General features: G+C 43.3%; 2 protein-coding genes across 6 annotated transcripts in view; one reads left to right on the top strand and one right to left on the bottom strand.

Annotated features, from left to right (window-relative positions):
• Positions 1–4,532, bottom strand: part of c4h9orf64 (chromosome 4 C9orf64 homolog) — a 42,309-nt gene extending 37,777 nt beyond the window's left edge. The window contains exon 1 of one of the 3 annotated variants that reach the window (XM_041186634.1): positions 4,213–4,532. The gene's annotated coding sequence lies outside the window, so the exon portion shown is untranslated. The remainder of the gene's footprint in view (positions 1–4,212) is intronic. The other 2 variants (XM_041186633.1, XM_041186635.1) reach the window with 2 other exon arrangements.
• Positions 4,533–4,622: 90 nt separating this feature from the next.
• LOC121277124 (kinesin-like protein KIF27) overlaps positions 4,623–25,175 on the top strand; it is a 127,949-nt gene continuing 107,396 nt past the window's right edge. For 2 of the 3 annotated variants that reach the window (XR_005942812.1, XM_041186160.1), the window contains exons 1-5: positions 4,623–4,752; positions 6,599–6,713; positions 10,513–10,909; positions 14,889–15,089; positions 17,267–18,255. Coding sequence is in view for 2 of the 3 variants with exons in the window: in XM_041186160.1 (XP_041042094.1) it covers positions 10,612–10,909; positions 14,889–15,089; positions 17,267–18,255 (1,488 nt within the window). In the remaining variant the exon portion in view is untranslated. The remainder of the gene's footprint in view (positions 4,753–6,598; positions 6,714–10,512; positions 10,910–14,888; positions 15,090–17,266; positions 18,256–25,175) is intronic. The other variant, XM_041186161.1, reaches the window with a different exon arrangement.

Here is a 25,175-nt window from a genome sequence, read left to right as displayed (position 1 = left end):
CACAGGTTCACCACCGTCTTAGTGAAAAAATTTCTCATCTCAGTCCTAAATGGGCTACCCCCATCCTGAGACTATGACCACATGTTCTAGACCCCACAGCCAGGGTAAATATCATCCCTGCAACCAACCTGTCCATCCCTGTCAGAATTTTATACATTTCAATGAGATCCCCTTTCATTCTTCTAAACTCCAGTGAATACAGGCCTTATCGATCCAATCTCTCCTCACACGACAATCCTGTCATCCCAGGAACCAGTCCGGTGAACCTTCACTGCACTCCTCTATGGCGAGTATATCCTCTCTTAGGTAAAGAGACCAAAACTGCACACAATACTTCACATGTGTTCTCACCAAGGCTCTGCATAGCTGCAGCAAGAAATCCTTGTTCCTGTACTCAAATCCTCTTGTAATGAAGACTAACACACCATTTGCCTTCCTAACTGCTTGCTGCACCTGCATGCTTGCTTTCACTGATTGGTATACAAGGACACCCAGGTCCCTTTGTACATCACCATTTAAGTAATACTCTGCCATTTTGTTTTTCCAACCAAAGTGGATAACTTCACACTTATCCACGTTATACTGCATCTGCCATGTATTTGCCCACTCACTCAACTTGTCTAAATTGCTTTGAAGCCTCTTAAGATCCTCCTCACCACTCACATTCCCAACTAGTTTTGTGTTATCAGCAAAATTGGAAATATTACATTTGGTTCCCTCATCCAAGTCATTGACATATATTGTGAATAGCTGGGGCCCAAGCACTGATCCCTGCAGTACCCCACTAGTCACTGCCTGCCACTCCAAAAAGAATCCATTTATTCCTACTCAGTTTCCTGTCTGCTAACCAAATCTCAATCCAAGCCAATATACTTGTTCTGGAGAGTACACAGAGATTTACAAGAATGGCGCCAGGTCTTGAAAATTGCAGCTATGAGGAAAGATTGGATGGGCTGGGATTGTTTTCCTCGGAACTGAGGGGTGACACAATTGAGATGTACAAGATTATGAAGGGCCTAGATAGAGTAGACAGGGATGCCCTGCTTCCCCCAGCAGAGAAGTCAATTACCAGGGGGCACAGATTTAGGGTGATTGGTAGAAGGATTAGAGGGGGCATGAGGAAAAACTACTTCACCCAAAGGGTGCTGGGTGTTTGGAATTTACCTCCACCTCCAATATTCTCCCTCCATCTGGACCCCTCCCTCTGGATTCTTACCTTCTCTTGATCTTTTCATTGAGAACTGTCAGCACGACATTAGTCGTCTCAATTTCGCTGCTCCTCTCACCCATTCTAACCTGTCTCTCTCTGAACTTACTGCACTCCATTCTCTCAGGTCCAACCCTGACATTGTCATCAAACCCGCTGACAAGGGTGGTGCTGTTGTCGTCTGGCGCACTGACCTCTACCTCGCGGAGGCTGAGCGTCAACTCGCAGACACTTCCTCCTACCTCTCCCTAGACCATGACCCCACCACTGAACATCAAGCCATTGTTTCCAGGACTGTCACTGACCTCATCTCCTCTGGGGATCTTCCTCCCACAGCTTCCAACCTGATAGTCGCCCAACCTCGGACGGCCCGCTTCTATCTCCTACCCAAAATCCACAAACAGAACTGCCCCGGTAGACCGATCGTCTCAGCTTGCTCCTGCCCCACAGAACTCATTTCTCGTTATCTTGATTCCCTTCTCTCTCCCCTTGTCCAGTCCCTTCCCACCTACATCCGTGATTCCTTTGACACCTTACGTCACATCAACAATTTCCAGTTCCCTGACCCCAACCGCTTCCTCTTCACCATGGACGTCCAATCCCTCTACACCTCCATCCCCCACCAGGATGGTCTGAGGGCCCTTAGCTTCTTCCTCGAACAGAGGCCCGAACAATCCCCATCCACCACTATTCTCCTCCGTCTGGCTGTACTTGTTCTCACGCTGAACAATTTCTCCTTCAACTCCTCTCACTTCCTCCAAATAAAAGGCGTGGCTATGGGTACCCGCATGGGCCCCAGCTATGCCTGTCTCTTTATGGGGTGTGGAACATTCCTTGTTCCAGTCCTACTCCGGCCCCCTTCTACAACTCTTTCTCCGGTACATCGATGATTACTTCGGTGCCGCTTCATGCTCTCGTCGGGACTTGGAAAAATTTATTAATTTTGCTTCCAATCTCCACCCCTCCATCATTTTCACGTGGTCCATCTCTGACACTTCCCTTCCCTTCCTTGACCTCTCTGTCTCAATCTCTGGTGATAGACTGTCCACCAATATCCATTACAAACCCACCCACTCCCACAGCTACCTCGACTACAGCTCCTCACACCCCGCTTCCTGTAAGGACTCCATCCCATTCTCTCAGTTCCTTCGCCTCCGTCGCATCTGTTCCGATGATGCTACCTTCAAAAACAGTTCCTCTGACATGTCCTCCTTATTCCTTAACCGAGATTTTCCACCCACGGTCGTTGACAGGGCCCTCAACCGTGTCCAGCCCATCTCCTGCGCATCCGCCCTCACGCCTTCTCCTCCCTCCCAGAAACATGATAGGGTCCCCCTTGTCCTCACTTATCACCCCACCAGCCTCCGCATTCAAAGGATCATCCTCCGCCATTTCCGCCAACTCCAGCATGATGCCACCACCAAACACATCTTCCCTTCACCCCCCCATCGGCATTCCGTAGGGATCGCTCCCTCCAGGACACCCTGGTCCACTCCTCCATCACCCCCTACTCCTCAACCCCCTCCTATGGCACCACCCCATGCCCACGCAAAAGATGCAACACCTGCCCCTTCACTTCCTCTCTCCTCACCGTCCAAGGGTCCAAACACTCCTTTCAAGTGAAGCAGCATTTCCCCCAACTTAGTCTACTGCATTCGTTGCTCCCATTGTGGTCTCCTCTACATTGGAGAGACCAAACGTAAACTGGGCGAACGCTTTGCAGAACACCTGCGGTCTGTCCGCAAGAATGACCCAAACCTCCCTGTTGCTTGCCATTTCAACACTCCACCCTGCTCTCTTGCCCACATGTCTGTCCTTGGCTTGCTGCATTGTTCCAGTGAAGCCCAACGCAAACTGGAGGAACAACACCTCATCTTCCGACTAGGCACTTTACAGCCTTCCGGACTGAATATTGAATTCAACAACTTTAGGTCTTGAGCTCCCTCCCCCATCCCCACCCCCTTTCTGCTTCCCCCTTCCTTTTGTTTTTTTCCAATAAATTATATAGATTTTTCTTTTCCCACCTATTTCCATTATTTTTAAATATTTTAAAATCTTTTGTGCTCTCCCCACCCCCACTAGAGCTATACTTTGAATGCCCTACCATCCATTCTTAATTAGCACATTCGTTTAGATTATATCACCAACTTTAACACCTATGTGTTCTTTTGTTCTATTGTTGGTGACATTTTTTGATGAACTGCTTCTATCACTGCTTGTTTGTCCCTACAACCACACCAACCCCCTCCACTTCTCTCTCTCTCTCTCTCTTCCACCCCCACCGCCCACACCTTAAACCAGCTTATATTTCAACTCTTTCTTGGGCTCGAACTCAAGTTCTGTCGAAGGGTCATGAGGACTCGAAACGGCAACTCTTTTCGCTGCCGATGCTGCCAGAACTGCTGAGTTTTTCCTTCTGTTTTGGTTTGGAATTCACTGTCCGGTTTGCTGGTGGAGGCAGAAACCCTCAACTCATTTAAAAGGCACCTGGATCTGCACCTAAAGTGCTGTAACCTGCAAGGCTACAGACCAGGTGCTGGAAGGTGGGATTACAATGGGCAGTTAGTTCTTTTATTTTTTCTTTTTCGGTCGGCGCAGAGAAGATGGGCCTAATGTGCCATAATTTTTCTATGGTTCTATACCAACCCCAATCCCATGTACTTTAAATTTTGCACACCAACCTCTTATGTGGGACTTCATCAAAAGCTTTCTGAAAATCCAAATTAAAGGGCACATGGCTTGACTAAAATCAATAAATTAATCATAAGTTTCAAGGTTCAAATCAAAATTGTTTGACAGCCGTCACAGGGAGAAGTGCGACTTTACCATATTTTTAAAAATAAACTTAAGCCTTGAAACAAAAGGCACAATTTTAAATTAGTGAAACATACATCGTTAAACACGTTACTTCTTAAACAAGTATCGATGTGCTTGGGAAATCAGAGTAAGTTCAAGACATGATAGAAACTCGAACTCTCCCGAAGCTGGAAGCACAGTTTTCTCACCCACTAATTATGTCTCGGGATCTTTGTATTCAGGAACAATTCCCAGTGTACGCACAGCAGCCCCCGCTTCTTTCTGTAAGGGGAGTCCAGCTTCGACCAGAGGCCGCGCTAAAACTGCCGGCGGATCAGCGGAAAGTCACTTGATTTCACAACCAGCTGCCTTCAAATCCACCAGTCCCGCTAAACACCAGCATCGCAAACCGGACACGACCAACGTACTCATCAAACTAGAGTCAGGAGGCGGGATTAACGCCATTTTGAACCAATCCACTGTCAGTTCCTCAGAGCGATTTAGCAAGAGGCGCAGGCGCCTGGGGAACGACCACCACCAACCGGCGATACCACAATCCACCGCGCGTTCTGCGCGTGCGCACTAATACCTTGTCGCCCGGCTGCCGCCAGACAAGCCGGAAGTGATGTTGCTAGGACACAATCATAAACATAGAGTAACTGCAAGTTGACGGCTTCGCAAACGAACAGACCCCTCCATCCGCAATAACCATGCTGGCATTGCCTTAGGTAAAAGGAATTGAGCTGGAGGTAAGTATAAGAGATGTAACAGTCACGGGGTATACTTGTATTGGAGGCAGTTGCAGCAAAGGTTCACTAGACTGTCCAAAACAAAAACAGAATTACCTGGAAAAACTCAGCAGGTCTGGCAGCATCGGCGGAGAAGAAAAGAGTCTGTCGAAGGATCATGAGGACTCGAAACGTCAACTCTTTTCTTCTCCGCCGATGCTGCCAGACCTGCTGAGTTTTTCCAGGTAATTCTGTTTTTGTTTTGGATTTCCAGCATCCGCAGTTTTTTTGTTTTTATTTCACTAGACTGTCCCCTGGGATGAGAGGGTTGTCCCATCATGAGAAACTGGGTTAATTAGGTCTATATTCTCTGGAGTTTGGAAGATCGAGCAGTGACCCCACTGAAATATTCAAGATTATGAAGGGGCTGACAGGGTAGCTACTGTGAGGTTGTCACTCCTGGTTGGGGAATCTAAAACAAGATGGTAGGGGGCACAGTTTCAGGATAAGGGGTGGATCATTTAAGACTGAGATGAGGAGAAATTTCTTCACTCAAAGGGTCGTGAGTCTTTGGAATTCTCTATCCTAGAAGTTTGTGGATGAGCTATTGTTGAGTCTGTTTAAAGCTGAGATAGATGGAATTTTGCTTCCTCGGGGAATCAAGGGATATGGGGTGCAGGTGGGAAAATAGAGTTGAAGCCCGAGATCAGCCATGATCATAGTGAATGGTGGAGTAGGCTTGACAGGCCATATAGTCCAGTCAAGTTCCTATTTCTTATGTTCCTATGTTCGTAATGATGCAGCAGCAGAGGGAAAGCAAGAGTGAGGGAGAGGAGATGCCACTGAAAGTGGCAGAGGCACTGAGGCAAAGAGCTGACTGGGCTGGCCAGAAAAGCAATGTTTTGGTTTGGTTTGAGATGAGCAGGGCAGCAGAAGCTATTACCTGAGTGACTGCAGCCCCCCAGGCTAGAGCTCTGAGTTAGTGATTAAAGGAAAACACATCGCACCCTCTCTAGTTTACCAGTCTAACTCACTGCTGGGAACTTTCAGTTTTTCCAGTCTTAAACTTTTACTTATTGCAAGTAATTAAACCAGCTCCTTGCCTTTAGCTCTTCCAAGTTTTATTTTTCAACACAGTTAAATCTTTTGGCCTGGACCCAGTATAGGGGCCACAGAGCAGCTGAGTTTTACAGTTTCTGCTTATGTATTTATGGAGGTGACACAGCTCAGTGCCATTCAAAAGGCAGCCTGCCCCTTTCCCTTCTCCTACGCTGGGGCAACTTTCTTTACTTCTCTCATCAACTGGCAACTGCTGCATGATCCTGTCCAGCCAGTGAATCAAACTCTAAAATTTTCAGTTAAGGATGATTCAAACAATGGAATTGTTAGTCGGAATTGTTGTTAGGAATTCTTTTGCACTATTGTACCATCTCTTGCAGTGAGATACGAGGTTACTCTCTACTGTTGATGGGAGCATTTTCCATTTTGGGTCCCTGTTGCTATAAGGGTTTGAGTTCTAGTAGATCTGCAGATTACTGGGCACAGTGTCTTGACTGTACATGGGTTTAGTAGTGCCACCTCTACATTAAAACTCAGACAGCCAGTTGGTGAAACTTAATAGTGGAGCCTATCTTTCTCAATCATTTTGTCCAACTAACTTGGTGGCTATTTGCCCCATGTGCCTTTGCTATATCCTGTACCCATGCCCATTTGTTCTTTTGCCTTCGATCAATCCAACCTATTCTTAAATGCTGACATGGGGTATGATTTTCTCTGCGGGCTTCTGAATGCCTCTGTCAGGTTCAAATGTGGGTCAGAAGCCTGTGCTGTATGCGGAAACAGTCACTTGATGTGTTTTTTTTTTCAGAACAGCCAACGAATGACAGGGGACAGACTTGTGTCCAATTAAGGATGACAGGCTGGCTCTTAAGTTTGGAGGGCCAGTCAGAGGGCATCCAGCATTAAACAGGATGTAATGGAAGGTAAGTGAGGGAGCAGGTGCTTCAAAATGGAGGTACCCTCTCTTCAACTTTTTAAACGTTTAAATTACAAATGGCTTTTGTAGCCAGACCACTACTGTTGGGGAGGACCCCTCTACAGAGTGAACTGAGACTACTGCTGACCCAGCGATGTGGTTGACTCTTAAATACCCTCTGAAAAGGTCTAGCAAGCCACTCAGTTTAACAAACTGCTACAAAGTCACAAAAAAAGAATGAAACCGGACATCGACCAAGGCACTGTAAACAACAAGGGCAGTCGCAGCCCTGTCGATCCTGCAAAGTCCTCCTTACTAACATCTGGGGGCTAGTGCCAAAATTGGAAGAGCTGTCTCACAGACTAGTCAAGCAACAGCCTAACATAATCATCCTCACGGAATCATACCTTATAGATAATGTCCCAGACACCACCACCACCATCCCTGGGTGTGTCCTGTCCCACCGGCAGGAATGACCAGCAGAGGTGGCAACACAGTGATATATAGTCGGGAAGGAGTGGCTCTGGGAGTCCTCAGCATCGACTCCGGACCCTATGAAGTCTCATGGCATCAGACATGGGCAAGGAATCCTCCTGCTGATTACCACGTGTTACCCTCCCTCAGCTGTTGAATCAGTGCTCCTCCATGTTGAACACCACTTGGAGGAAGCATTGAGGCTGGCAAGGGCACAGAAAGCACTCTAGGTCGGGGACTTCAATGTCCATCACCAAAAGTGGCCTGGTGCACCACAACTGACCGAGCTGGTTGAGTCCTAAATGACATGGCTGCTAAATTGGGTCTGCAGCAGGTGTTGGACCAACAAGAGGGAAGAACTTACTTGACCTCATCCTCACCACTAGCCTGCCGCAGATGCATCTGTCCATGACAGTATCAAGTTGGAGTGACCACTGTACAGTCGTTCTGGAGACAAAGTCCCGTCTTCACGTTGTGGATACCCTCCATTGTGTTGTATGGCACTACCACCATGTTAAATGGGATAGATTTAGAACAGATCTAGCAACTCAAGACTGGGCATCCAAGAGGCGCTGCGGGGCATCAGCAGCAGCAGAATTGTATTTTAACACAATCTGTAACCTCATGGCCCGGCATAACCCCCACTTTACATTACCATCACAACAATCGTCAGCCAGAAGTGCCGAGTGGATGATCCATCTCAGCCTCCTCCGGCAGTCCCTAGGGTCACAGATGCCAGTCTTCAGCCAATTCAATTAACTCCACCTGATATCAAGAAACGGCTGAAGGCAGTGGGTACTGCAAAGGCAATGGGCCCTGACAACACTCTGGCAATAGTACTGAAGCTTTGCGCTCCAGACTTGCTGCACCCCTTAGCCATGTTGTTCCAGTACAGCTTTGTACTGGCATCTACCCAGCTATGTGGAAAATTGCCCAGGTTTGCCATGCACACAAAAAGCAGGACAAATCCAACCCAGCCAGTTACCGCCCCATCAGTCTACTCTCAATCATCAATAAAGTAATGAAAGGGGTCATCAACAGTACTATCAAGTGGCATTGGCTTAGCAATAACCTGCTCACTGTCCAGTTTGCAGCTCCTGACCTCGTTACAGCCTTGGTTCAAACAAGGAAAAGAGCTGAACTCCCAAGGTGAGGTCAGAGTGACTGCGCTTGACATCAAGGCCGCCTTTGACCTTGTGGCATCAAGGACCCCCTAACAAAACTGGAGTTAATGGGAATCAAGGGGAAGTCTCTCCGCTGGTTGGAGTCACACCTAGTATAAAGGAAGATGGTTGGAGGTCCATCATTTCAGTTCCAGGACATCACTGCAGGAGTTCCTCAAGTTAGTGTCCTTGGCCCAACCATCTTCAGCTGCTTCATCAATGACCTTCCTTCCATCATAAGGGCAGAAGTAGGAATGTTTGCTGATGATGGCACAATGTTCAGTACCATACGCAACTTCTAAGATACTGAAGCAGTCCATGTCCAAATGCAGCAAGACCTGGACAATATCCAGGCTTCGGCTGACAAGTGGCAAGTAACATTCACGTCATGCAAGTGTCAGGCAATGACTATCCCCAACAGGAGAGAATGCAGCCATCATCCCTTGATGTTCAATGGCATTACCATCACTGAATCCCCCACTGTCAACATCCTGGGGGTTACCATTGACCAGAAGCTGAACTGGACTAGCCATATAAATACTGTGCCTACAAGAGCAGGTCAGAGGTTTGGAATTGTGCGATGAGTAACTCACCTTCTGACTCTCTAAAGCCTGTCCACCATCTACAAGGCACATGTCAGGAGTGTGATGGGATACTCACCAGTTACCTGGATGAGTGCAGCTCCCACAACACTCCAGAAGCTTGACACCATCCAGGATAAAGCAGCCCACTTGATTGGCACCACATCCACAAACATTCACTCCCTCTACCACTGATGCACAGTAGCAGCAGTGTATACCATCTACAAGATGCCCAGCAGGCTCCTTCGACAGCACCTTCCAAACCCACGACCACTACCACTACCACTTGAAGGACAATGGCAGCAGATAGATGGGAACACCACCATCTGGAAGTTTCCCTTCAAGTCACTCACCATCCTGACTTGGAAATATGTTGCCATTCTTTCACTGTTGCTGGGTTAAAATCCTGGAACTTCCTTCCTAACAGCACTGTGGGTGCACCTACATGACATGGACTGTAGCAGTTCAAGAAGGCAGCTCACCACCACCTTCTCAAGGGCAACTAGGGATGGGAAATAAATATTGGCCCAGCCAGCAAAACTCACATTCTGTGAATGATTAAAAAAAAGATAGGCAAGGAGGGCCTCTAATCCTGCCAAGAGAGCTGGCCTCATGGCCTGCCAGAGGGGTTCAGCCTCCAGACAGGTAAACCGGCGCCTACTGCTTGGGAGAACCTGGAGTCTAACTGGAAAATTCCCGTCGGCTTCCTTTTACTTGGCCTTGAATGACCCTTAACAAACCTGATTGGCTTCCTATTGCGTGCCAATGGGTAGGCCTGTCCCCTTTCCCATACTGCCTCTGTAAAAATGGCCCAGGAACAGGATGGAGTCTTCCTGCACTCCTGACTCTAGTATGGGCTAAAAAACAAGCCCCTGGTCTTTCCTTCAATCTCAGAGCCTGATAATCTTTTAAATGAAAACCAAATCAACAAAATTGGGATAAATCAGGCACAGCCCCTAATTCAGGTCAGCTGTAAAATCAAGAACAAAGTTTAAAGGAAACTTACAAACTTTAAATCAAAATGTGATTAAAGGGGTCAACAAAACACCCCAGTCCCCGCGGTGCCCACCGAGCACGGAAGGCCTCGAGAGTGTCAGCAGACACCGCGTGCTCCTTCTCCAGGGACATCCGGCAGCAAACGTAGCCACGGAAGAGGGACAAACAATCGGGCGGGACTCCCCCGTCGATCGCCCGCTGCCTGGACCTGTTAATGGCCACTCAGAGCCTGATGATGCATTCCACAGCCCCCTTCTCTAATGATTGATATACACTGTAGATAGATATGGTCCCAGAACAGAACCCTGTGTGACATCAGTACTCAGTTCCATTTACTTTAAGAAACTATCTTTAATTCCAACTTTGTTTCCTCCTTCTTAACCAGTTTTTATTCCCATTTGCTTCTCCTCTCCTAATTCCATACTGCTCATGTACACCTAGTTCACTGTATTTCCCATCCCATCCACCATATATATTGACTCCTTAAAGAATATCTGTTAGGAAAATGCAGTCTTCATTTTCCTTTTGTTGAAGAATTAACAGCTTTATCACACATCTATCAAGTTGAAATTCTAACTATTTTTCTTTCAAGTGTACAGATGATAGAACATGGGAAAAAGATGATCTCCAAAAATGGATGAACAAAAATTAAAGAATATTTTCATACACGAAACATCTTAACCTCGTTAATATGGAAGAGATTGCAGTCAAAGTCGCTGTACGGATTCGACCTCTGCTTCCAAAAGAAATCCTCCACAACAATCAAGTTTGTGTTCGGGTTGTTCCCAACACACAGCAAGTTGTGATTGGGAAAGATCGTGCTTTTACATTTGATTTTGTATTTGGACAAAAATCATCCCAAGAAGATGTATATTCTGCCTGCATAAAGCCTTTAGTGACATCAGCAATTGAAGGTTATAACGCTACTGTCTTTGCTTATGGACAAACTGGATCGGGCAAAACATACACAATTGGCGGAGGACATATAGGTAAGATTTAAAGGGGAATCTGTAGATGATGTGTACTTGGATTTCCAAAAAGCACTTGATAAGGTGCCACATCAAAGATTACTACACAAAATAAGAACTCGTGGTGTAGGGGGTAACGTACTAGCATGGATAGAGAATTTGTTAGCTAACAGGAAGCAGAGGGTAGGGGTAAATGATTCATTTTTGGGATGGCAGGCTGTAACTAATGGGGTGCCACAGGGTTCATGCTGGGACCTCAACTATTTACATTCTATATCAAGGACTTGGATGCAGGGACCAAATGCATGGTAGCTAAATTTGCTGGTATAAGCAAGATAGAGAGGAATGTAAGTTGTCGAAAGGAGGTAAAGAGCCAACAAAGGGATATAGATGGGTTAAGTGAGTGGGCTGTTTGGCACACAATTAGTTATCTGTTATAGCTTCAACACGTCGACACCTTAATTTTAGGTATGCCTGATGCAGCTTGCCCCTGGCATGCCCTCCTGCACTCTTCATTGAACTTGATAGGGTGGATACTGGGAGTATGCCTCCCCTTGTGGAGGAGACTAAAACTAGGGGCCACAGTTTAAAAAAAAAAAGAGGTCCCCCTTTTAAGACAGATGAGAATTTTTTCTCTCTTCCCCAGAAAGCAATGGAGGCTGGGTCATTGAATTTATTCAAGGCTGAGTTGGATAGATTTTTGATTGACAAGGGAGTCTGAGGTTGCGGGGGGTACAGGCAAGAAAGAGGAGTTGAGACCACAATCACATCACCCATGAACTTATTGAGTGGCGCAGCAGGTTTAGAAGGCTAAGTGACCTACTCCTGCTCCTATGTTTCTTTGTTCCTATGTCTTAGCCTGCGGATTTGAAATCCCACAAAGAGCCCCCAATTTGTTATGATCCCCATAAGTACCAATAACTTTAAAAAACTTTGAACTTCCAGTTCAAGGCTGAAAGGAAAACATGACAAGATTTCACGTTATAAGACTTTTACAGTAACACAAGACTAGAAGACTTGTTTTTTAGGAAATATATACTTTAATCACAGAACCAAACTTTCCCATTACTTTTAACACAACCAGAAAATCCCACTTTACAGGTTATACTGTCCTTTAAGTAGATATTCAATTCTCCCAGAGCCAGCCCAAAATAATTCTTAGCTCCCGATGGTTTACTTCCTATCTTTTCCTTTTCCAGCCTGGAAATGTTTTACTCCAAAACTGCCTTTCATGGTGTGAGTTTTCTTGGAGACTTCTCCCTCTAGCTAAAGCTAGGAAAATTTTCCAGCCCTGATGAATTTGGTCTTTCCAAGCATCAGCTTCCACCTGTATTCCTTTGTGGTGAACTACAGAAACTTTCGGCCTCCAGCTACTCTCTCTTTCCCAGACCCTGGAAGACTAACCTGTCTGTTAATTTTCAGGGATATCTGATAAAACCTTGCCCTCACAAAGTCCATCTTCACAGCAACATGAATCACATGGGCCTTGTACCCAGGTAGAAATACTGATTAGCTGTCGTTGAGACCCAACTCTCTTTTATCTTGTAAGTAAATGGACAGTTTAAAGCACAACTCTTTACAACCAGACATTCTCAACACTTTGAGCAAAATACTGCGGATGCTGGAAATCTGAAAGAAAAAGAAAAATAGCTGGAAAAACTCAGCAGGTCTGACAGCATCTGCGGAGAGGAACACAGCTAACGTTTCGAGTCCGTATGACTCTTCATCAGAACTGAGGAAAAATAGAAATGAGGTGAAATATAAGCTGGTTGAGGAGGGTGGGACAGGTAAAGCTGGATAGAGGGCCAGTGATAGGTGGAGGCAAAGAAGAGATTGCCAAAGATGTCATAGACAAAAGGACAAAGGGGTGTTGACGGTGGTGTTATTAGCTAAGAAATGTGCTAATGGTGACATTAAGTGTAGAAAGCAAGACGAGCAACTACCCCACCAAGGCTATCTGTTACTTCCTCGTCCTGCTTTCTACCCTTAATGTCACCATTAGCACATTTCTTAGCTAAAAGCACCACCGTCAACACCCCTTTGTCCTTTTGTCTATGATATCTTTGGCAATCTCCTCTTTGCCTCCACCTATCACTGGCCCTCTATCCAGCTTTACCTGTCCCACCCCCTCAGCCAGCTTATATTTCACCTCATTTCTATTTTTCCTCAGTTCTGATGAAGAGTCATACGGACTCGAAACGTTAACTGTGTTCCTCTCCGCAGATGCTGTCAGACCTGCTGAGTTTTTCCAGCTATTTTTATTTTTCATTCTCAACACTTTTATAGTCAAAGAGTCATAGAGGTCTACAGCACAGAAAAAGGCCCTTCAACCCATCGAGTCTGTGCCGGTCAAACAAGTACCTAACTATTCTAATCCCATTTTCCAGCACTAGGCCCATAGCCTTGTATGCCATGGCATTGCAAGTACACATCCAAATACTTTTTAAATGTTATGAGGGTATCTGCCTCTACCACCCTTTCAGGCAGTGAGTTCCAGATTCTGGGTGAAAAAATTCTTCCTCACATCCCCCCTAAACCTCCTGCTCCTTACCTTAAATCTATGCCCCCTGGTTATCGATCCCTCCACCAAGGGGAAAAGCTCCTTCCTGTCTACCCTATCAATGCCCCTCATAATTTTATACACCTCAATCATGTCCGCCCTCAATTTCCTCTGGTCCAGAGAAAATAACTCCAGTCTATCCAATCTCTCCTCATAACTAAAACTCTCCAGCCCAGGCAGTATCCGGGTAAATCTGCTCTACACTCTCTCTATTGCGATCACCTCCTTTCTATAATGCGGATTCTAGAACTGCATGCAATACTCTAACTGTGGCCTAACCTGCTTTTCTGGAACTTTGGAGACTCCCAATTGATCCATGTTAGCACACAAGCTGCTGCCATTGTCTCCAAATGTAAACAACATATACCGTCTTCTCAGTTAGACAATCTGGGCCCCCTTTAATCCATAACAATCAAATCACCCAGGCCTGCTGTCAGGTAGACTTCAGAATAGTTCAGATAACCCCTTTCATTTTATCTTAAAGACGCAGTCCCAAACATCATAATATTATAAGCCTCATAATTGTAACACTTATCACTTTCAATACGGATGGATTAAGCAGACCAGGAGCAATATATTTTACAACCTCATCTTGTTTCACAAACATGCATGGGACTGATCCAATAATCGCTCCATAGCATCCATTTCTCTTTCTTCATGTAGCATCTTGTTATCCAATGGTCTTAATCATGGCTCAATGATGCCATGATATCACAACAGGGCAATTAGAAGAGGCAGGCTCCAAGAACACTTCAGCTGGTTCAGGCTTTGAACCCACACCGGCATTATCAATCACCATGCTCTAATCAGCCCTACATAGCATCCATCACTCCAGCTAATCTGGAACCAAATTGGGTAGAGAGGCTCATGGTTTGAGTTCTGATATTTGATTTGCTGTTAATAGGAAATGATTGAAAACCTCATTAATCTTTAAAGCTATTGTCAGCTAATATAATACAAACTACAAAAGTAAATGCAGAAAAGTTAGTAGGTTTCTTTTAAGAATCGGATCTTGGTGCCTGATTTTCATTGTTGAATCTATAATCCAATGATAGTTTTGTAAAGGGAGATTCTATGAATTGGCACTTGCAGGGATTACAGTTTAGGAAGTGTCAGGCACACAACCTGTGATTTTCCAGCCTGGCAAATCACAAGCTGCGCGCACACAATTTCCCATGATGCCCAGCTTCAAGCATCATGTAATCTTTCCTATAATGTATATTTTTGTAACAGTAACCCCAAGATAAATGTCCACATGCTCTGTGTATATATTACATCAACATGTTAGCCCTCATTCACATAACTCTTATGGTGCAGTCACTGTAATTATGTATAGTTCAAAAAAGCAGGACTGAATTAGGTCACATGGTTTACTGCTTAATTAGTTTAATTGTAGTAGAAATATAAAAGATTCATAAGGATTTGTTTTATGACCTAAAGCTTCATTTTCTGATGAGTTGAAAGGCATTATTCCACGTGCCATTCATGAGATCTTCCAAAACATCACTGAAAATCACAATATAGACTTTCATGTGAAAGTGTCCTACATTGAAGTGTATAAAGAAGAACTGAGGGATCTTTTGGAGTTACAGAGTACCAGCAAAGACATTCATATCAGAGAAGATGAAAAAGGAAACACAGGTAACCTGCCATTTGGTTAAAATAAACCTAATCGGTGAAGTTGTTTTATCAATGTATTTCTTGTTTTCTCCTTCCCATTTTATTTATGAATTATTTTTCCCTCAGCTCACTGCTTGCACAATAGGTTTTCTAAATTGATTTAATTACATTTAAGATTCATTAGAAGTTTGCTTGTTTAAAAAAAAATTACGTTTGGATCAGTTACAATCATCTTAGCTTCAGTTGTCCTTAGCAGATATGTCACAGCTATAGTAATTTGATTCCCGAATTCATTATTTTTGCCTTTTCCATTCACCTGAACATTGCAAGTTGAGACTTCAACATTCATTGTGGTCTAATTGGGGCTAGTGGATGTCTATGGCTAACACAATCCTGCACGTGTGTCTTTGAGTTTGCCCTTTTACTTTCATATGATTTGAATTACGACCAAACTTCTATTCATTAGTGGCCAGCTGCCATTTTCTAAGCAACAGCAGCTTTAAGCCCAGCATTGGACATAGATTTTGTGCATTAGTCTTTAATTTTGACTGTAATTTGGCAGAAGAAATGGAACTACAAATCAAAATTACTTGTAGCATGGAGTCTCACTCAATTGGTGAGTCAGTATGCCTGATTCACAACATTTCTGTGACCTACTGCCCATGTTTTGAAAATCAGGAGCATAGCAAATCAGATAAACTTACCTCCATGCCTGATTATCCAATTTATGTTCTTGATTCTAAGGTCTTGTAACTTTCAGCTATCATGCTTTGAGGAAAATTGGATTCAAAAAATAATGAAAAAGAAATCATAATCACTGAATTGTTTCTCTCTTCCCCCACCAAAAGTGCTCTCCATACTGTAAATGCAGAAGCCAATTTTAGTGCTTCCACTGGTGCCTTCGTTGAAATGGGACCACTGCTGTTCACAAGTTACATTAACCATTTGGTCTTTGGAATCAAAATCACAACATCTAAATTTGCGAATGGCACCAAATTGGAGTGTGGGGTGGGGGATAAACAGTACTGAGGAGGAGTGCAGCTAATAACAGGAGGACATTGACACATTTGCAGAATAAGCCAATAATTGGCAAATAAAGTTCAACACAGATAACTGTGAGGTGGTATATTTTGGTAGGAAGAGGTCATTTATTACTTTGAAGATGCATGTCTAGGTAGGGTAGAGGAACAAAGGGGTATACAAATACACCAGCCACTAAAGGCCACAGGTTAGCAAGGCTATATCAAAAGCAAACCGAATACTGGGTTTTCTAGAGAGCTAGAATTGAAAAGTAGGGAAATTATGCTAAACATGTATTGAGCCTTGGTTAGAACACACTAAGAGTACTGTGTGCAGTTCTGGTTACCATATTATAAAAAAATGGAGGCGCTGGAGAGGGTGCAGAGAAGATTTACATGGGTGATAAGAAAAATGGGTATACACATTAGGAAAGAATTGATCGGCTGGCTCTCTTCTCTCTTGAAAAAAGAAAACTGGAAGATGATTTAATAGGGGTCTTTAAAATTATTAAAGGTTTTGATAGAGTCAGTGCAGAGAGATTATTTCCTCTTGTGGGGAAGAACATAACTAGAGGCCAGCAATAAAAAATAGTCACCAAGAAATCCAACAGGAAATTCAGAAGAAACTTTTTTATCTAAAGAGTGGTAAGACTGTGGTTGAAGCAAATAGTATAAACACATTTAAGGGAAAATTAGATAAGCATACGAGGCAGAAGGAAATAGATGGTTATGATGGTAGATTTAGATGACAACAGATGGGCAGAAGCTTGAGTGGAGCATAAACGCTGGCATGAAATGATTGGACCGAAAGGCCTCTTTTCGTGCTGTGTATTCTATGATATTCTAATTTGGTGCAGACCAGGAATTAAACTCGGGAGCTTCTTGATGAATGCTTTGCCTTCAAGTGCATTTACTCAGTGGTCCACTGGGTGGCTGCAGTATGGACTCTCATGGACTGTCGTGGTTCAGGAAGGCAACTCACCATCACCTTCTCAAGGGCAATTAGGGATGGGCAATAAATGCTGCCCTGAACAGGGAATTCAATGCCCACATCCCACGAAAGAATTTAAAAAGTATAAAGTAACATGCGGCTAACTGTACCATCTTTCTCATCGTGTTGTACTCTTTATCAAAAGACTAGTTAACATAACAAAAATCTCTTTCCCTTGTTTGTTCTAGTGATTACTGGGGCCAAAGAGTGTGAAATTGAGACACCAGATGAAATGTTGAGTCTCTTGGAGGCTGGCAATGCAGCCCGTCACACAGGTACCACACAGATGAACGAACACTCCAGCCGATCACATGCCATTTTCACAATGTACCTCAATCAAAAACAACCCAGTAATGGACAACAATCAAATACTGATGAGGAGCACATTATAAAAGAATCAGAGAGGTCATTTCAGCTGATTTCTTCCAAATTTTGCTTTGTCGATCTAGCTGGTTCAGAAAGAGTTACCAAAACAGGGAACACAGGTGAACGATTTAAGGAATCGGTTCAAATAAACAGTGGTCTCCTGGCACTTGGGAATGTGATCAGTGCGCTTGGAGACCCAAAGAGAAAAAGTATACACATTCCATACAGGGATACTAAGATAACCCGTTTGCTGAAGGACTCTCTTGGAGGGAATGCTAAAACCGTAATGATTGCATGCATTAGCCCCTCGTCATCTAATTTTGATGAATCGCTTAACACTCTGAAATATGCCAACAGAGCCAGGGACATAAGAAACAAACCTATTGTAAATTATGACCCAGACTGGGATCGGATAGATGAAATGGAATTACAAATCAAAACACTCCGGGAGGCACTGCAGAATCAACAGACGAGCCTACTGACTCGAGCCAGTCAGGTTTCACAAGATTTGTTGTGTCAGGACAAAAAACGGATCCATTCTCTGGAGGAGCAGGTCGCCCATCTACAAATGGAAAGCTATCGCTATAAACACTGCATAGATGAAGCCTTCCACTTCCTCTTGGAATTTAAAGATGCAAACAGTTTGAAAGAAGGCCAGTGGCAAAAGATGAAGGAGTGGTTCAACATGGTAGAGGAACTGCAAAATGAATTGCCTGACCTGTTTGGTGCTGATAGCGGATTTGGAAATGGAGGGCAAGAATCTCATCACATTACTATATTTCAGTTGAAGAGGGAGCTGAAGAAATGCCAGGTACAGTACCACATACTTCTGGTAAGCTGAATAGTCAATACAAGAATCTTGTCATAAAGACTGAAGTCTTATAGTCTTATTATTTGTACCGTAATGACCTAGTAAACAATAATCAACATACATTCAGAATGGGGATCCTGCTTGAGTAACTTCCTTGACTTCTTGAGGAAGCAACATTCCCAATGGATTGTGACAAACCCTATAACATGTTGTACTTAGACCTCCAAAGACCAATTTGATAAAGTTCTGAATGAAAGACTATTGGGCAAGTTTTTAAAGCATGCGTTTTTAAAAGAAATCATTTGAATAAATCAGCCACTAACTGAAGCTTAAAAAATAACAGACATTTGCTGGATGAGTTGTGTTGGAGTAGTGGGAGGTATTAATTTGGGTATCCAGGGATCAATCTATGGAACACTACCACTTCTAATTTACATGAATGAATTGGATTCAGAAACCAAATGCAAACTAGTGAAATATGCAGATGGTCCCAAGACAATGGAATCAAAGAAGGCAGTACATAAACTACACATATGATAGAAAAGCAGACAACACTAGCACTCCATGAATTATGTTAATGTAGCTAAGAATGAAGATGGAAGAGACCTAGGATTCTTACCCTCAACATTTTCTGCAACTGCAGAGTATCAGTCAATAAAGCCAATATAACATGGATAATACCAGAACTGAAAGATTATAGAGATTAGGAATGATTGGAATATATTGGGCTTTTTTTCTTTAGAAAGGAGGAGACTTGGTGGTGACCTGATTATGAATTGGTTGGCAAGGTAGATGTAGAAGAAGTGCTTCCACTTGTGGGAGAATCCAAAACAAAAGACCATAAATACAAGAGAGTTTCTAATAACTCCATAGGGAAATGACGAGAAATTTCATCAATCAGTGATTTCCATGTGGAACTCGCTACCATAGGAAGTGTTTGAGGCAAATAGTTTAGATTCTTCTGAAAGGAAACTGGACAAATACATGGGAAAAAATGGAATAGGAAGATATGCAACAGGTTGGGATGAGGTAGATGGAATGAGAGGAAACTCATGTGGAGTATAAGGAGCAGCGTTGACTAGTTAGGCCATATGGCCTGTCTTTGTGCTATATACTGAATGTAATTCTATGTAAAGCTGAACTGTATAGTCAGAACACAACTGAGTGATTGAGATATATGAGAGACATTCGCAGGCTCAAGGTTATGCAGGAAAGAGCTATGAGGCTGAACCCTGCTGTCAGAGATATAGCCATGAGGAAAGAATGAAGAAATGTGACTTTCAAGGGGAATTCAAGAGGTGATCTCCTAGAAGTAAATGATAGTTAATGGCATGGAGCAAGTAAATTATGTGAAGAGGGCAAGGAAATCAAGAAATCAACTAGTAAAATACAAACACAAGACTGATGTCTTGAAGTTGTTCTTCGCTGTGTTATGATCCCCGTAGAATGATATAAATTCTCATTGACCAACTTAAAGGAATTGCATGACAATATTTCGAGTTTTAAGACTTTTACTGTAAAGAACCAACTAAAAGCAGCAGTGACTAAAAATTACCTAGAAAGGAGCTAATAACTCTAAGCTATAGAAAAGTTAACCCTTAATGCTTTAATGCGATCAATACCCCACACCGTGCACATATACATTATAACATGCTCTCCACAGGATTACAGTCTTTTAGGAAATAGTCCACAGCCACTTCCTGCTTCCAATGGATTTAGGTCTCCCTATTTCATTGAGTTATAACCATTGGCCACCAAAAGGCACTTTCTTCAGTTTTTGGAGAGTTTCCCAAATGACTACCAGCGTTAAGGCCCACCCCAGCGATTTCCACTCCCAGGTTGCCAGGGCAAACCTTCCAGAGATTTTAGATTGCCACAAGATGTATCCCTTCAATAAAGTTGACAACTGTGATTAAATGCATGGAGATTTCATCACATGACTTTCCCCCAAGCTCTCACCAGTTGTCAGCTAATACGTCTATGGATGATGCTTGACTGTCAGCCAATCAGCCTTTCTCCTCCCCGCCCCCAATTTTCAATATTTTTATATCTGGTAAAGAGAAGTGTTCAAAGAAAATTGAAAAAAATATTTTTTAATGCCCTGATGACTTTTCTCCAAGGTTGCAAACAGCAGTGTCTAGAAGATTGATATTCAATTCCTGGAGACTCCAGGCCTCTTCAGCCAGAATCTGTACTTCCTCCTGAACCCTGCCTAGTAACTCGCGAACAACTAGCAGCCAGCTACCTTCTCTCTGACCACACTAACTACAGCTTTTTGCCCCTCTTTGTGATGTCTCCCTCTCTCTCCCTTTCTGTACAAAAATCTCAGAGACGGAATGTCTGTCCATAGTTAGCCCAGTTACTCTTTGCTTTTAGGTGTAAAATTCAGCACATATATTTCAGTAGTCCTGGGACCATCCCTGTCCCCATGGTAACCATGCCACACTGGCTTGTTGTTGGGCAGAAATCATAGCAGAACATGTGACTCTTTTCATTCCTCCATTTCACATTGAATTAAAGAGACAGCCCCAAAACATACTCATCTTTCCAACCTTGCATTCACAACAACAGCGTGATAAACACTGTTCCTATACTAATGCAGGCAAAAACCTTGGAATGATTAACAGCAAATTGGACACTGTGCCAAAGAGTTCAGGACAACAATGCAAAGTAGGGATATCTGAAATGCACACATTTTAAGGTATTCTAAATCAAAGTTCTTCTTTCAAACTCCTTTCAGTTGGCAGGAAAAAATTAGTTTTAATTCTCATCTTCAAGGGCCAGGTGATATAAGATTTCAGATTGGCAAATTTTCAAGCTTGAGTATGCAGCTGAATGCTACTAATGAATTTCAAAATGACTGATGGCCACAGGTTGCTATCTAACACACAAAAGATGCTGTTCACAGCTGGTTTCACAGAAACACTCACTGACAGACTCTGTCAGACAACAGCTGAACAGCTCTTATTAATTTGCACCCTGAACTCAAGGAAAAACCCGTAAAACTTGGAAATGATTGGTACTGGTCCAAACTAGTCTTGAATACCTTAAAATGGGACTCCAGTTCAGACCAGTAACAGTCATTTCCAAGTTTTATTGTTTTTTTCCTTCTTGCTCCTCGAGATTATAGAAAGGAAATCAAGACTTGAGTTGAAATACACCCATTTGATTCCAATGGATTTAGGTCTCCCTATTTCATTGAATTATAACCATTGGCCACCAAAAGGCACTTTCTTCAGTTTTTCCCACAAGTCTGAGACCAACAAATGTTTCTTGGTAACGAAGGTGGGTAACTGGAGTTGAGCTACAGACCAATCTAAATCTAATTAAATGGTAGAAACTACTCAAGTGGCCAAATGGCCTATTCCTATTCCTGTGTTCTTAAATAAGATATCAATTTAAGAGTGTAATAATCCTTAAATTGTGAATAAGGTTCTAATGTGATAAATGAAAACTTGGTGCACTAAGTTCTTAATTAATTTACAGTCAATAACACAACCCAAACTCTCTACAACCCCCTTCCCCTCCATTTCACACTGAGCCGTTGTTGAGGCCTCAAACTCCCCCTAAACTGAGCAACATTCAGCCTCATCCCACTGAAATTGTAACCCATACCTCATCCCACAATAAACAAGAATTTTGCTCTAAATCTTCCTGCAGCACGCACAACCACTGTGCCCCCCTTTATCCCATAGCTGCATGCCACATTTCTCATTGTTTATCCTCACAAGCTACGTCATTCACCATCGTTTCCTCTTTGACTGTAACTCCCTACCTGACTGCTTTTCCCCTTTCACAACAATTTATCCTCATGTCACCTGGTGTCTCCTGTAGTCAAATACCCTAATGGTTCTTATTGTTGAGACTTACAGGTGAAAAATGAACTCTTGGGAGGAATACAAGATGATGGCCAGTATCCTTTGAACTATACCCCAGCAAGGGGACAAAATAGGACAAAAATATTAGTGATGAATAAATGTAAGAATATAGGGGAGAATTTAACTCCTGGCATAGAATGGACAGAAAGCATGAACCATTTAAAAGGCAATGCCCTCTTTCCGTGCCCCAGTGAACTCCATGCCCTAAAAGGCTATCCCAGTGCAGCACTTGCTGGTGTAAATCTACCAGCTTTAATGCCAAGTTAGCTGCAAGTCAGAAGGTCAGAAGGATGGAGGAACCTGGGTGGCAGTGGCTCACAGAATGTTAGTAGAACTCTGATGAACTGTTACAAAAGCAAAGTACAGCAGATGCTGGAAATCTGAAATAAAAACAAAAAAGGTTGGAAGTACACAGTAGGTCAGGCAGCATCTGGAGAGGAACAGTTTCAGGTCAATGATCTTTGATCAGAACAGGAGGAAAATAAAAATGTAAGAGTTTTTAAGACAGTAGAAGTGGGAGGAGGTAGGAGGATGTAGTTGGTAAAGTGGAATTATTTAAAATTCCCAGAGGGAAACTTTAAACAACTGTCATAACCTATAATTTTAAGTGTTATGTTTAAGATGCAACTCTAAATTCAGGAATCAGACCACCAGTTCTCGAGGCTTTACATTAAACTAAATGAAACATTTTATTAATTTATACAGGTTAACATACACATGGCTACAAATTACTACTATCGTAACTTTTAACAAATTTCCAAACTAATCTCCATTAAGGCAACCCATAGACTTAACCAAACACCAGACAAAGCATTTTCACCTTACGATTTCAATATGAGGTTCTTTGCACTTTGGATCCTATGGAACTGATTGGAGGCTTAAGGCTACCTTTTGATTTTACATTGCCTCTGCCTGCACACCTGAAAACTACTGAAGTTATACCTACCTCCACTGATTGAATTCAAATTCTCATTGTCTCACCAGTCTCTTTGGACTTTACCTTTTAACAATGAAACCCCATTCATTGTACCAATTTTAATAGTAATGTAAACATATTGTTTGGTAGCTGTTAGAAAGGCATCAAGTTTTCACCCCACTTCTTGAATGCTCTATTCAAAAAATGCAAATACACTCTACTTCTCTGTTACATCTCAAACTAATACATATCAAAGCATCCAGACTGGCTGACTTTAGTATAATTAAGACACGCCCACAGACTAAACCTCTATTTTAAAAGAAAAATATTTTTCAAAATATTATATACATTAATAGCTTCATGACAGGCAGGAAGAACAAAAGGGAAGATATGTAATAGTGTGAAGGGTAGAAAAGTTTAACTAACAAAATATTTCATGATGCAAAAGTCAAAGAGAGTGGTAAAAACAGAAAGTATTGGAAAAACTCAGCAGGTCTAGCAGCATCTGTGAAGAGAGAAACAGAGTTAACATTTTAAGCCTGTATGACCCTTCTTCAGAGCTGAAGAAAAGTGGCAATGTGATGAAATTTATACTGTTTAAGGGGCATGGGGCAGGTGGATCTGGTTAGAAGGCCAGCGATAGGTGGGGACAAAGGAGAGATTGACAAAGATGTCATGAACTAAAGGACAAAGGGAGTGTTAATGGTAGTGGCAAGGGCTAAAAAAGGTCCTGATAATGGCGTAAAGGTAAGAAAGCAGAATGTGATAATTACAGAACAAGGATAGCATTGTGTGAAAGAACAAGTAACAGATGGCCCTATTGGGGATGGAGTGGGGAAAAATAGGATAAAAAATGGGATAGAAGGGATGATTAAAAAGGGGGATAAAATGAATAAAAATAAAAATAAGCGGATAAAAAATAAAAATGAATGTAGAAAAAAGGGGATTAAAAAAGCGGTGAGGACAGAGAAGAGACTTCATTGTCTGAAGTTGTTGAACTCAAAGGTGAGCCTGGAAGGCTGTAAAGTGCCTAGTCAGAAGATGAGGTGCTGTCCTCCAGCTTGCATTAGGCTTCATTGGAACATTGCAGCAGGCCAAGGATGAACATATGGGCATGAGAGCAGGATGGTGTGTTGAAATGGCAAGCAACTGGAAGGTCTGGGTCATGCTTGCGGACAGACCAGAGGTGTTCCGCAAAGCAGTCAGCCAGCCTGCATTTGGTATCCCCAATGTAGAGGAGATCACATTTGGAGCAGCGAATGCAGTGGACCAAATTGAAGGAGGTGCAAGTGATGCGCTGCTTCACCTGAAAGGAGTGTTTGGGCACTTGGACGGTGAGGAGGGATGAATTAAAGGGGCAGGTGTTGCACTTTCTGCGATTGCATGGGAAGGTGCTTTGGGAAGGGGATGAGGTGTTGGGGGTGATGGAGGAATGGACAAGGGTGTCTCTGAGGGAACGGTCCCTATGGAATGCTGACAGGGGGGTGAGGGGAAGATGCGTTTGGTGGTGGCAACATGCTGGAGTTGGTGGAGGATGATCCTTTGAATGAGGAGGCTGATAGGGTGAAAATTGAGGACAAGGGGGACCCTGTTATGGTTCTGGGAGGGAGCGGAAGGTGTGAGGGTAGAGTCGCAGGAGATAGATCAGACATGGTTAAAGGCCTTGTCAACCCCAAAGGGGGAGAAATCTCGGTTAAGGAAGAAGGGAGACATACCAGAAGCACGGTTTTGGAAAGTGACATAATCAGAACAGATGCAACGGAGGCAAAAGAACTGAGAGAATGGGATGGAGTCCTTACAGTAAGCAGGGTGTGAAGAGCTGTAGTGGAGGTAGGTGTGGGAGTCAGTGGGCTTGTAATGAATATTGGTGGACAGTCTATCACCAGAAATGGAATCAGAAAGGTCAAGGAAGGGAAGGAAGTGTCAGAGATGGACCATGTGAGGGTGATAGCGGGGTGGACATTGGAAGCAAAACTGAAATTTTTCCAGGCTGTTACTTAAATCTTGCTAATTATATAAAGCTGTGTCTTCTGGTTCTCGATCCTTCCACCAATGGAGACAGTTTGTTTCTATCAATACCAGGCTTGTCCAACTCGAAGCCCTTCCATGTGGCCCCCGGAACGATT

The sequence above is a fragment of the Carcharodon carcharias genome, chromosome 4 (assembly GCF_017639515.1).
Source record: "Carcharodon carcharias isolate sCarCar2 chromosome 4, sCarCar2.pri, whole genome shotgun sequence".
Lineage (NCBI taxonomy): Eukaryota > Metazoa > Chordata > Chondrichthyes > Lamniformes > Lamnidae > Carcharodon > Carcharodon carcharias.
This window is presented reverse-complemented; position numbering and strand designations above follow the sequence as displayed.